Source organism: Astatotilapia calliptera, chromosome 23 (assembly GCF_964374335.1).
Source record: "Astatotilapia calliptera chromosome 23, fAstCal68.1, whole genome shotgun sequence".
NCBI lineage: Eukaryota > Metazoa > Chordata > Actinopteri > Cichliformes > Cichlidae > Astatotilapia > Astatotilapia calliptera.
This window is the reverse complement of record NC_137443.1, coordinates 7,692,397-7,705,488: the sequence shown is the minus strand read 5'-3', so window position 1 is coordinate 7,705,488 and position 13,092 is coordinate 7,692,397. Positions and strand designations below refer to the sequence as shown.

The following is a 13,092-nucleotide window of genomic DNA, read 5'->3' as shown; positions in this document are numbered from 1 at the left end:
GCGATTGAGTAAAAAACAGTCAGGCTCGTCAAACTAGTCCTGCTGAGCATTTTACGCCACAGCACGATGACTGTCAACAGCTCTTGGATTCTTCTCCCTCTTCTTCAGGAATGTCGCCCGGCTGGCACGACGTGAGTCACTCTCATGAAACCAAGCGGATGGAGATTTTTTTTGTGTTTATTTTCAAAGTGACTCATTTTTTTAAGAATGCTAATCTCTCTTATAAGAACAGTGTATTTTGCTGTTATGAGAGGATGTGGTATAAAAGTTTAATCTTTGATTTATTAACTCTCGCCTAAACGAATCATTCAAATTAAACGTAGAGAAAATGAGATGACCGAAGAAATGTGTCAATAATGTGACATAAATACATTCTGTAAGCGTTCTCTTTATTTGGCAGCTTTGTAACTGTAGCAGACTATAGTCTCTCATACGCTTAACTCACTACCAAGTTGTGTACACTCACCGGTCACTTCATTAGGTACACTTTACTCGTACTAAGGAGGATCTCTTTTTGTCTTAATTCTCACAGATTCAACAAAAGTGCGGGAAACTTTCATCAGAGATTTTGGTCCTTACCAGCATGACCGCATCACACAGTTGCTCTATTGGACTGAGATGTGGTGACTTTAGAGGCTATTTAAGAAACCACTTTGAGATGATTTGAGGTTCGTGACATGGTGCATTCCTAATGGGAGCAGCCATCAGAAGGTGGGCACACTGTGGTCATTAAGGGATGGACAACAACAGTACTCAGATTGTACTGTAGTTTTTAAACAATGCTGACTGAGTTTGTACTAAAGAACCCAAAGTTTTTGAGATATCCCACACACCATTATACCAACACCGCCCCGAACTGTTGTTGCAAGGCAGGAGAAATCTATTTTTGATGCTGTTTGTTGTTGCAGAAATCCAGACTCATCAGTCCAGGGAATGTTTTTTCAATCATCCATTGTCCAACTTTGGTGATGTAGCCTAAATTTCCTGCACGTGGTGCCACTACTGCTGTAGTGTTTCAAGGAGCACTGTGTTCAGAGATGCTCCTCTGCATACCCTGGTTGTAAAGGGAGTTATGTTCTTTTCCTTTTAGCTCAAAACAGTCTGGCCATTCTCCTCTGATCAACAAGGCATTTCGCTTACTGGATATTTTCTCCTTTTTGGGCCATTGCTCTATAAACCCTAGAGATCGTTTTGGGGGGTAAAATCCCCGTAGAGCAGCAGTTTGCCACGTTCACTTAAATCATCTTTCTTCCTTTCAGATGCTTTTTTTAAACTTCAGGTCATCTTGATCATGTCTACGTGTCTAAAAGGAGTCAGCTTATACAATGTCCCTGATTAGCTCTGTGTGTTAACTATTAGTTGAACAGGTTTAATTAAAGAAGTGGTCAATGAGTGTAGATTTCAAGCTGTTTGGTGTACATAGCATGTCTTTGCTCAGTCTAGTGGATAAATAATATTCTTCATTCTATAAATAACAGAATGAAGTCTTTATTTTGCGGCCTTGTGCTTTGAAATGTATTGTAACTGGTGCATGTTTAAGGTGATTGTATTTGCATATTTAAATAAAACATTCCAGAAAATTTGCATTACAGAAGAATTAAATGATTGTAGGTAATCTTGTAAACTAAAAACAATTTTTGTTTTTGCAATTTTACATTGGATACCTTTTAACGCCATTTCTTTCTTTTTTTTCAGGGAAAGATCTAAGTTTTACTCCCATCTGTATGTGGAAGGTTTTTACCGCATCCTTCATTCAAAAAACTTTGAGTATGTGATTCATGGTGCATTCTATTCCTAGAAGCATGTTGAAAATCTTATCTTATCTGTTGACAAAATTTTCTCAAGTAAAAAAATGAGCTACTTAAAATCAGATCTGTAAAAACATTTCACACTGATATGCAAACTTTAAACTGGCTTCATCCAGTGTACAAATTTCAAAAGGCAAATTAGAAGATATTTAGATAGCTGATACATTTGATAGTTAAAGATAAGGCTCATCATGTATAATAAAACGGTTGTCTTGATAGCGTTCGGTTTTTTGTTTATTATTAACCTGTAGCATCTGCCTTTAAACATGTCTGCAACTTTTTGGTTTCTATGGAGAAGACTATAGCTGTGGTGCTCTCTTGAAAAATACATAAAGATGGTCAAACTGCTGCTCATCTTTCCAGCACAGCCTGCTGCTCATCTTGGACAATTTGCAGATGTCAGTTTTGACAGCTTTCACAGCTGAAATGTTCTCAAATAAGCTGCACACAGTAGGGTTTATAGATTATGGAGTACCCAGGACACTGTTTGAGGGAAGACAAAAGCTGTCAGATATAATTTTTTAATGTTTAAGGAATAACAAGGCAATTCCATTCACCGGCACAGGTGTCAGAAATCCTACAGATAAGCATCTCAAATACCTAACTAATCCCACAACCAAATAGCACAGTGACAGCATTTTGTGTGTAAAATGGTTCATTTAAAATGTGTAAAGTTCTAGTTCAATTGAATTTACAGAACAGTGCATTAAGGGTGTACTCGTGTCTGAACCCTTTCTGTGGGTAGAAAGTGAGAAACAGAACAAGAGTAGGAAGGTTAGAGTTCTTGTTTTGCGGTTGCTTGCTAATAAAGCTTATGACAGCTTGCAATAGAGTGTAGCAGAATGTGACAGGTCATTAAAGCAGTGTTAAATTATTGCAAAATGCTGTGGCACTTGATGGTGGAGGTGGTGTGTGTGTGTGGGGGGGGGGTCACCTCTGCTAGGCACACACCATTAGGCTCACTCTTTCTTGCTCGCACACAAAAGCAGAGGCATAAACACACGTATTAGTCATTTGGGATGTGTTTATTTGTAACAGTAATACATGGTGGAATACATAAATCAAGATAGAACCAAAAAAATCATCTAAAAACCCACTGTAGAATGTCATATTCATAAAGATAAAAATAATGTGTCAATTTACATTAAGAAACTGTTAGCTGAGGTAAAGTTAAAATAGGTCTAGAAATGTTATGTACTCAAACAGCAACGTTTCCCTTTTTATTCAACGTCTTTGCTCATCATCTAGTTCTCAAAGTTTTAAAGTTAATCAGCTTCATAGTCCAAAAGAGTTCTCGAATGATATGGGGACTCTGGCCATAAAATAGGGAGTCATTGGCATCACAGTTGATGTAGTTGTAGCAGAGGATGCTGCAGTCCACACTCAGACAGCAGCAGTTTGGCACCTGACCAACAGACAGACAGATGGGCAGAGCATCGCTGTTATCTTTGAGACTAGTCTGGGAGAATGTGATGGAGGAGAGAAGCAGTCTGGGCTACAGTGAGTGAGTGAGACCCTGACTGTTGCCTGCAACATAAAAATGATAGTCTTGTGATACAAAAGCTCAGGACCGCGATATAGTGTTTTTGGGTGGGAACTCAAGAAGACACAGCAGGGCACGGTGCAGGCTTTAGGGCTGGAACCAGAGTAATTAATGGTTCACAACATCTATGCACAAAAGAGGGGGGGGGGTGAGGCGAATGAAACAGACAACAGGAAAAAGAAAACATATGTTGGTATTGCTTGGGTTAACGTCAAGAGTTGCATAACTGAAGCCTTCCTATTTTATGGCACAGAAGTCCAGTGGACAAAATGGTTGTTATCATTATTTACAAAATGAGTTTGGCAAACCAACGATCAGATGCCTTAAAGCCATGTTGACTCTATATCTCCTATAGAGCTGACCCCAGCGGCTTGATTGACTTATAAAATAAAAATTCAAATTTTTCAATTTCTTCTTCTTTTTTAATCAGTATTGTACAAAAGCTATAGAGAATGAACAGTTCAATCACAGAATCTGTTTAACTTGCAGCACTTCCCTCTCAGTGTCTTTTCTTCAGCATGTCTGGTCCTCTGGCCTCTGTATGAGTCTGTCTGCGAGGAGAGACGTTTGGCAAATTACTGTGTGTATGCATGTCAGAGAAGGTGGACTGTGTGTATGTGTTTGCATGTGTGAGAGTATGTAAGCTGATTCCTGTGTGCAAGATGTATGTCGTTGGTGTGTGAGTAGCTCCCAGAGAGTCTGTTTCTGCATAGTGATCCAGCAGACACTCACAAGAATGGGGTTAAACTCCCCGAACCAGCCAAGCAATCAGAAGCAGTGATCCCAGTAACGGGCCATCCCTGATAGGCCCATTAATAGTCTAGCTCCTCCTATGGGATCTCCTCACTACAGATGCAGATTCTGTCCATTAAAACAAAAGGTGATCGTTCTAATCCCGATGAGCGTGCGTGTGTGAGGGAGTGTCAGAGACGGGGAGGCACTGCATGATTCAGTCCCTTCTTGGCAGCACAGTCTCTGGCCAGACACAGGAGGCAGAGGAAAGAGAGCAAAGGAGGAGGAAGGGAACGGGGGGGCAGAGAGGGGAGGAGCAGGTTCTATCTGTAAGGCTGAGTGTGAGTCGCCACAGGGAGAAGGGAGGAGAGGAGAAGACTGCGCAGTGGAGGGAGAACTGGATCCGTCTCAGTGATTGATATCCCTTCCTGCCTGGAGTGAATGACCAAGAGGGCTCTCCCCTCTCAGGAGGAGGAAAGACTGCAGACAGGAGGAGGAGGAGGAGGACTGTGGGAGTGTGGAAGCTCCTCCTGGGAGGTTGTTAGCTGAAGGAGAAGAAGAAGGGCTTGGCCAGGCGGGGATGTGCCAGACATGCACGCACACACGCACTCACACAAACAGAGGTTAAGGGTTCTCCTCCTGTTCTCTCAGTGCTGGTCAGGTCTGTCTTCCTGTGTGTCTCTTTATTTCTTCCCTTTGTTAATCTGGGCATAGAGAGGGTCCTTCCTCTTCTGTCAATGAAAGAAAAAAAAATTACCACATTTTTACTTTCCTTTGTTTTTTTTCAAAGGCTTGCTATATCTGTAATGTCAGTGTCTGGCCTCTGTGTTTCATCTGAGTGTTACATAATAAAAAGGGAGTGCCCGGATTTATGATTCATTCTCTCAACTGACTGAACTGCAAGTATCAGCAACCTGCAAGCCGTGACAAGTTAGCTCTAGTTTTGCAGTGGTTTGCAAGTTCCTATAACTGACATCACCACCAGGTGGCAGTAGCACACTGCATTGAAGGAGACCTTCGGTCACTTTTCCTCTTACCTCTTAGGCCGTTCATAGGTCCATCACTCTCAAAGCCATTTGTGTGCGCGTGCCTGCATGCGTGTTTGTGTGTTGTTATCACAGTGTCCATGTAAATGCATATTTTCTCCCACCTCAAACTCCCTCCAGGACCAGCAAGAATCAGAGGTAGTGCCTTGAAAAACCAGTTATGAGTCATCATGTCTGCATTTCTCTCCAGCTGAGCTGGAAGACAACAGTGGATGATGGAACACCCTGCTGCAGTCACTCACAATGGGGTCGTTATTATTGTACACATAATTATAGCCAGCCACTCAATCTGCCATGTAGACAACTTGATTGGAGGCTACTGACTTTCCTATTATATTCTGGGAGACTTCTCCAGAGCAGAAAACTCATTTAGAGTTTGGGGCTGCCCACAGCTCCCCTATTAGAAGAAGGTTTAGTTGAGCAAACTGCTCGTAGTTAGGTGTGTCTCTGTCACAGTATGACTCAACGTTGGGCTGTTCTGTTTTGGAGGCTCAGCTAGATAAAAAGAAGTCATTAAAATATGTTAAACTGGGTTCTGGAAAACCATTATGTTTTTCTTTTTTTTGAATATGCTGTTTGACATTTTATAGATAAGCAACGAATGATTGAACCTCTCACTTCTACTTGTGCTTAAACTTACATAATGCACAATCTGCAACAGCTTTCATCTAAAAAAAAGAATACTTGGGTTGATGCTGGGAGGGCTGCTTTAGTTAAGGCTTTGGTCTTTGGCATACAAAGCTGTAACTGCAGGGCTGGCCAAGGCCAGACAGTCAGCAGAAAGTAGCTGCCAGCAGCCCTGAGAAAGGTGACAAAGAGGCTGAGACAAGCAGTGACAGCAAGCACACACTGCTCAGCCAATGCACCAGAGCCACAGCCCAGCGGTGTCACCCTGCATCATCTAACAGGCACTGCCATCTGAGGCGGCTTCAGCTCCTTCATCCCCAGCCGAGAGAGCGAGTACAAGTCCTCGGTGGAGGTATGAGTGATTTGCTGGCGTGGCAGCAGCCTCAAGGCCAGAATATCCGGCCTGGCTGGTACATGTGTGGACATTTATGTGCATGCGTGTGGTAGGCCCTCGGCAGGGGGAGCAATGTGAGATTGGTCAGTGAACCGTGGAAGCAGGCCATTTCATGGCTGAGACTCGGGAGCGTTCACTGGACATGATGAAATCACCCCAGAAAAAACACTTACACTCCCACTAGCCTGAACACATGTCTGTCGGAGACACGCAGTGGGAGAGGGAGGACAGGACAGGCGGTCATGGCCAGCAGCAACACACTCACACAAGCACACGCATATTTTTGGCTCCAATATGAGCACAGGTGGTGACAGTATCGATCACAGGTGTGCTTGTCCAGGGAATAGCCGGGACTACTGCACAGGTGTGTGTGTTTGGGAAGATGTCTAAAGCCGATGTGATTGAGCAAGTAAACACCATATGGGAACAGCGTAATTGGACCAGGACCAAAGCAGTCCACCTACTACAGAGGACAGACTAGAAGCTTCTGGCCATAGCTGCTAGATCATAACCAGATTTCCTGCTCAGTATTCTAAAATTCGTTCTCGTACTTAAGTGCCACATCCACCTGCTGCCATGCAGCTTTCATAGCGTCTGAATGAGGAGCAAGGCCAACAGGGGAGGGAAGCTGCTTTGCCCCCCTCCTCCTCTCCCGGAGTGGGGAAGGACTTGAAGGCTCCTTGGGTTTTAATTAATGCCAATTATATCGGGGCAGTCATTAATCTTGGCGCTCCAGTATTAGCTGATGAAAACAAAACCATCACATTTTTTTCTGGTGTGAGTGCCAGCAGCTATCATTAAGGAGCCACAGTCGGGAATTGTGTGGGAGAGGACACCGGGTAGGGAGGCAGGGATCAAAATGGCTCTTTTTCTTGGAGTGTGTGTGTGTGTTTGTGTGTCATTGAATAGGCAAACCGCATATTGACATGCTTCTCATAGAACGTTCAAGCTTATGAAAGTTGTGAATTTCACTGTAGAACAAAGTGCAAAAAGTGTGAAAACATGCCCGTCATCAGTGACTGCCTGTCTATATCGCTCAACGGTTAACATTGGTGCCTGGTGCTTAAGTGACATTGCACACTGTATATAATGCATAAAATGTGAGCATACATCCTGATCAAATTAAGCCAAACAACTGAGATCAGCATATTGCACACAAATCCCAAAAGACATCCTGCTCACTGAAGTGCACAGTTTCTGATTGGCTGTCACACGCTATTGAATTTCCAAGTGAGACGTGTGCTATTTAGAGAACTGAGCGTGATTTAGGTGCACATCAGAATGACAGAACACAATGAGAGCACTATGGCCAAAGTGATGTTGCGTGATGAACTTGTCACACACTGTTTCCAATAAGTCACACATGCACAACACCTTCATCATCAACAGATACTTACAAAACAAAAAATTCCCACACATGATAAAGCATTAAAACCAAACCACACGTGTGCCATCCTTTGAACTTGTGTTAACGAGGCAATGAAAACAGGTAAAACAGTGAAAATGTAACCACTGATGCAAAAAAAAACAACAGAAAGATGCAACACACTTATGTAAGGGAGGTGCAACAGTAAATGAGAAGAAGAGATACATGCAGAGAGTTGAAGGAGTTAAGAGGGGAAGGAGAGGTATTGATACCTACCTTGCCCTGCTGCTATCTAGCTCCCAGCCTCTGGACTGGCCTGATCTGGGCTGGGCTCTGCTGTCTCGCTGGGGCAGGGCGACCCAGAACCACATGCCTAAAGAGTGGAAGACGGAAAGGAAGGAAGAGGAAAGGGTGGAAAGGAAGGTCCATGGAAGAGTATAAGAAGGAAATAAAGGGAAAACAGACAGAGAAGAATAAATCTGAAGGACAGAACGCTTGATTGATAAACTACAAGAACAGAGCAAACAGGAAGCAAAGAGTAAAGCTGTTAATGCTCTGAAGGAGGAACACAGACACTTAGAGTAGAAAACCACAGCCCATCGCAGCTTTTCCTTTTATAGAAACTTCTTTGCAAATACACACAAACAGTAAACATGCACTCATTTACAGTGGTGTGTTATGAAAACCTTTGTGGAGTTACTTCTATTGATCCACTGCTTTTTTCCCTAAAATACTTCTGCTTTTTGCACCTCAACCCACAACAGGGTGGGAGGTTGTTTTTCTGCGTTTGCTCCATCTTTCCAGTCCTCTCGCTTTTTTTTTTTTTTTGTAACCTTTTCGCCGCACTCACTCAGTGCCGCCACCAATGCACATGTCTTTGGGTTGGTCAAAGCTTCTGTGTGTTATTCAGGGCTGGTGACATTTTCAGCAGTGTGAAAGTCCTCTATTTTTTCAATAATAGCTGGATTGGAGGCATAAAACTAATGTTTCACGCCTGGGGAGTGAAGGACGAGAGGGAGGAGAGAAGCAAGCTTGAAAGAAACAAAAAAAAGAGTAATTGGAAGACAGGAAGAAAATGGCAGGGAAAGAACTAGAAAAGTCTTGCTTCTTAGAAGGTCACAGATTCTACAAGGACTTTGGTCAAAGGCACTCCCTAAGAATCTGACGTTCTATCCTTCTTTCCCCCATTTTCTTTCGTTTTATCTTTCTATTTTCTCTCCATCTTCTCACTCCTCCTTAATTTCACCCATTTTTCTGCCCCAGATTAAGGTGCTACAGGTAAAATAAATATTAATTGCCCCTGGAAGAAGAATTGGGGCACTACGCTTCCTATATCTCACCACAGATGAGTCTGTCCACATAGAAGTAGTGATGTATGGATGCTACCTTGCTGGTATTAATAACAGCTTAATGATGTCTCTGACAATTTCACCAGCTAATTTAACGCTGTGTTGACCATGCACACACTCAACCCAATACTCATGCATGCTACTGCTCATTTTTCCACAGTAACCCACACTGGACGTGCACATTTTCATATGCATTGACACAAACACCAACACACACTCTCACACTAAAGGACACAACAGCGTCGGCCCCCTAATCAGCGAGAGTGATTACCTGGCCCGCCAACACGGCTACAAAGGCTATTTATCAGCAGATCTCAACAAGCTGTGCAGGTTATAGCAGCATAAGAAGTGACTTATTAAAAAGGCACACACACTTGGCTTACTCCAAAAATTTCTCACACACCAAACCACACCACACTTACAGCATCTTCCTCTCCACTGCGACTGGGACTGCCCTCTGCCTCGCCAAACGAGTCGTCGGTGGGGGGGTCTGTGGCGTCGGTGGGGGGGTCACTGACGTGAGAGGCTGAGGATTTTGAGGGAGAGCTCTGCCTGGGAGCTGGGGTGGGTGCTGCAGAGGAGGACAGAACAATTAAGGCGTAACTACACGCTGGATGGTGATAAGAGAAAAAGCGTGTTACACAGCACAGACAGACACGGAGAGAGCGCTCACGGGAGTTGGTGGATGGTGTTGTGGAGGTGACTGGTGTCAGATTCATCTGAGAAATGTCAAAGTCATCACAGTCATCTGTGTCCTGGGCAGTGCCCACACGGCTGAAGTAAGTGCTGAACGCCTCTGAGGTTCCTGTTAAACTGGGCTGATCAGCCTTCTTCGAAGGCATGGCCGGAGGCTTCGCCAGCTGAAAATCCTAAAGGAAGACAGAGACTGGTCAGCAAGGTTAACATTGAAAGTGTGGACAATCAATTAGTGACCTTTGTTTCAGGTTACTGTACAAATCACTGCCTGTTTTGCAGCCTTTTTATTGATGAAAACACCACCAGATTGGGGAAATATGTTCTCTCATAGATGAGATTTTACAAGTGAAAAATTCTGATATGAATATGTATGTATTTACACTACAGATTAGTTGAATCCGAAAAAATGTGCATTTTTGATGTGTTTGTATGTGGCCTAACTATGTGAACCAAAATGTATTTCCAAAAATGTCATTTTTTGGAAGCCTTTAAAGGGTTAAATGAGGCTAATTTGCTCAACATAGCTAAAATGATCAAATACAACCCAAATATGTATGACTGTCCATTTGTACTTACATGTCCCACTTTTATGACTCTTTGCACCCTAAGGCTTGTTTCAGACTTACCCAAGCAATTAAAAACTGGTCCCAGACATAGTGCAACTCTAAAAAAATACTTAAATTAGAAAATTAACTGTGATAAATTATTCAAGGAGCAAAAACTAATATTTAGTTTTTATTTTGAATGGGACTATGAAGACTATTTGTAAAAATCGTCTCTGTATTCATCAGTTCCCCACCTTGAACATCTCCTTTCCCATCTTCTTTCCTCTCTCCCCATGCTGTGGACTCGAAGATGCTGAAGGGGAAGGAGCTGAAGCGCTGGCTCCAGTGCTCGAATGGCTCTCGCCGGCTGGAGTCACAGTCGTGACGGGGGTGAGAGTCTGGAACATGGCGGCGGGCAGGGTGCCCACAGGCTGGGCTGGGAGGTAGGCTGTGGGGGGGAAGGCTCCTGCTGCCATGGCTGCCCACTGCTGCTGGGTGGCAGGGAAGATGTTGGCCTGGCCCCAGATGAGAGGCTGGCCACCTGGCAGCACCTGGGCTACCGGGCCTAGAGGAGATTGGACCCCGAAGGCCAGCGGAGTCTGGGCAGCAAAAGCCTGCTGGGACCAGTGGCCAGGAGGTACTGCTCCCATCGTCACATAACCTGGTTGTGAGTGGATTGAGATAAGTTATTTCATTTTTTTCTGCGCCATTTTAAAAGAGTAAGAAAAGAAGACAAAAGAGAAAGTGATTCGAATATCCACAGTGCATAGCCTGCTTTTCCACACACAAACCTGCACATGCATCACCAGAGAGTGCTGCCCTACTTTTGCCCGCGGCTAATGCAGTGTCTCTTAATGGTCATGGTGAACTATTATAATTACCTCCAGAATGAGGCAGAGTCATTATGAAAAGGTAGAACTCAACACACTCATTAAAATCACTCAGATTCATCAGTAAAAGCTGTTTCGTATTTCACACTCACTAGTCTCCTGGTTCTAGTCTCTGCTTGCTAACTACAGTGGAGAAAGTTGACATTTAACCTTGGCTGCTCTGACACATGCACAGAGAACGGAAAAGAGGAGGCAAGCAGAGGTGATGAGGGGAGTGAATAAAGAGATGCAAAACCTTTATACCAATTTCTAAATACACAGTAGCTCTGTGCACAAAGAAGTCTTCACTACAATCATCGCGGCATGTTTTATTACTTTCCCCCGTCTGACGCAGTTGGCTCAGCCACAAGTAAATCAGCAGCATCTGAGGCCACGGGATAATAATGCTTTTCATATTCAACACACAACCAATGCCACCTTTTCTCCTCTTTCTCTCGTCTACGTTTCGCTTCTACTCCATCGCTCTATATTTATTTCAGCACAACCCCTTTTCTTCTCTTCTTCAGATGCCCCCTGCATCTGAATCTTCTTAGTCTCCAGTTTGCCTTCATGTCTCTCCTGCTGAGCTTGTTACCCACTGGCTTTTAGAAGCCTTGTATTTAAGAAGAACGTAAACAAGGTCTTACCTGAGGGCACAGACGCAGGATTGAAGGGAGCAAACAGTTCCGTGGGAGGCTGCAAGCCCTGTGAGGGGTCCAGGGTGTTGGCTGGAGAGGCGGGAGTCTGTGCAGGTTGTGGTTGGAGGTCAGGCGGACAACGAAAAGGAGACAACTCAGTGGAGATGCCGGTATTATTTCAAAAGATGTAAATCACAGACTGTGTATGTATAACGGCTACTCACAGATGGAGAGGTGATGTCAGGAGGCGTAGACATGTCTCCAAAAATTTCTAATTGGTTGATATTCTGAGAATTAGAGAAAGCGCATAATAGCAGTCAGGCACAATCGCGGGAATATTAGACTACATGCAATTTCTGAATCGCTCTACATTCCAGTGCAACGTGCATCATACACCGCATGCGACGCGACATTAGCTCGGTATGTTAGAGCTACCTACCTGAGGACTTTGGCAGCAACAGAAGAGGTAAAAGAGGGGTGTGGAGAGATGGGATAATGAGATGAAATGATTGATTATGATGGCATACCTACCAGGAGTTATCACAATCTTTGTCATCTGCTTCAGATAAAGATTCTTTCCATCAGTGGATCTAAAAGCAGACTACCACACCCTCTAGTATCATTATTGTAGCAGCGTCGTCTTTTGGACAAGTCATTAATGTTTCCTTCTTGTGGAAGATATGTGGTATGTCCCAGAGGGAATAACTATCGGAGACAGCAGCCTTTGTATTCAATCCGGATTGGTTCTGTACCACTCTGTTTCCTTTCACAGTTTCACATGATCCTTCACTTTAGTATCTGCCTCTTTTTTTTGCACATTATTAATATCTTTAGGCTGGTGGCAAGTGAAGGATAGTCTATTTTTAGTTGATAAAGGAATTTAAGCCTTGAACACATGGTCAGAGATTAGCATAAATCATGGATGCAGATAAATTCTTTAGAGATAATGAATGTTCTTAGAATATCTTCCCTTTTGTTCACTCTCCTGGGTCACGCATAGACCACAAAGTTCTTTTTACACGTATCAGAAAATGGATCTGTGAGCATGGTGTTTTACATTATTAGTCTAGAAGGCTTTTTTTTTACTAAGAGGGATAGGAAGTTGTAATATATACTACGGCTGCAGCAGAGTTTAGCAAAGCAGACAAAATGGAATCAACAAGATAAGCCAGATATCCAAGATAGACAAAATAGTGCATTCACAGGCACTGATAAAAGGATTTCCACTCACAGAACACATTTTAAGAGTTTTTCTAACTTTACAATAAATTTCCTCTGGCATTCATCAATGAATCATTCGTCAATGACAGAGCCCATTCTGATGTTCTTTAATGTGAAACCACATGCACGGGGAAAATGTACTGCAGAGAGTGTTCAAACAGCACAGGAAGTTGAATATTTATAGACCTTCTGTCCAGTTTCCATTCGCTCAATATTCTTTACGTGTGCGGCGGCGGGTTGGTGAGGTCAGGTTGCTGT

The 13,092-nt window shown here is 43.4% G+C and overlaps 1 protein-coding gene across 9 annotated transcripts in view; it reads right to left on the bottom strand.

Moving 5' to 3' along the window:
* Window positions 1–2,814: 2,814 nt before the first annotated feature.
* dab1a (DAB adaptor protein 1a) overlaps window positions 2,815–13,092 on the bottom strand; it is a 255,652-nt gene continuing 245,374 nt past the window's right edge. For 8 of the 9 annotated variants that reach the window (XM_080296976.1, XM_026158482.2, XM_026158478.2 and 5 more), the window contains 7 exons: window positions 11,838–11,900; window positions 11,623–11,719; window positions 10,361–10,767; window positions 9,539–9,734; window positions 9,288–9,436; window positions 7,793–7,889; window positions 4,364–4,814 (listed from right to left, as the gene is read on the bottom strand). In XM_080296976.1, the coding sequence (XP_080153102.1) occupies window positions 7,809–7,889; window positions 9,288–9,436; window positions 9,539–9,734; window positions 10,361–10,767; window positions 11,623–11,719; window positions 11,838–11,900 (993 nt within the window). In that variant the 3' untranslated portion in view covers window positions 4,364–4,814; window positions 7,793–7,808. Of the gene's footprint in view, window positions 4,815–7,792; window positions 7,890–9,287; window positions 9,437–9,538; window positions 9,735–10,360; window positions 10,768–11,622; window positions 11,720–11,837; window positions 11,901–13,092 lie in introns of all 9 variants that reach the window. The other variant, XM_026158484.2, reaches the window with a different exon arrangement.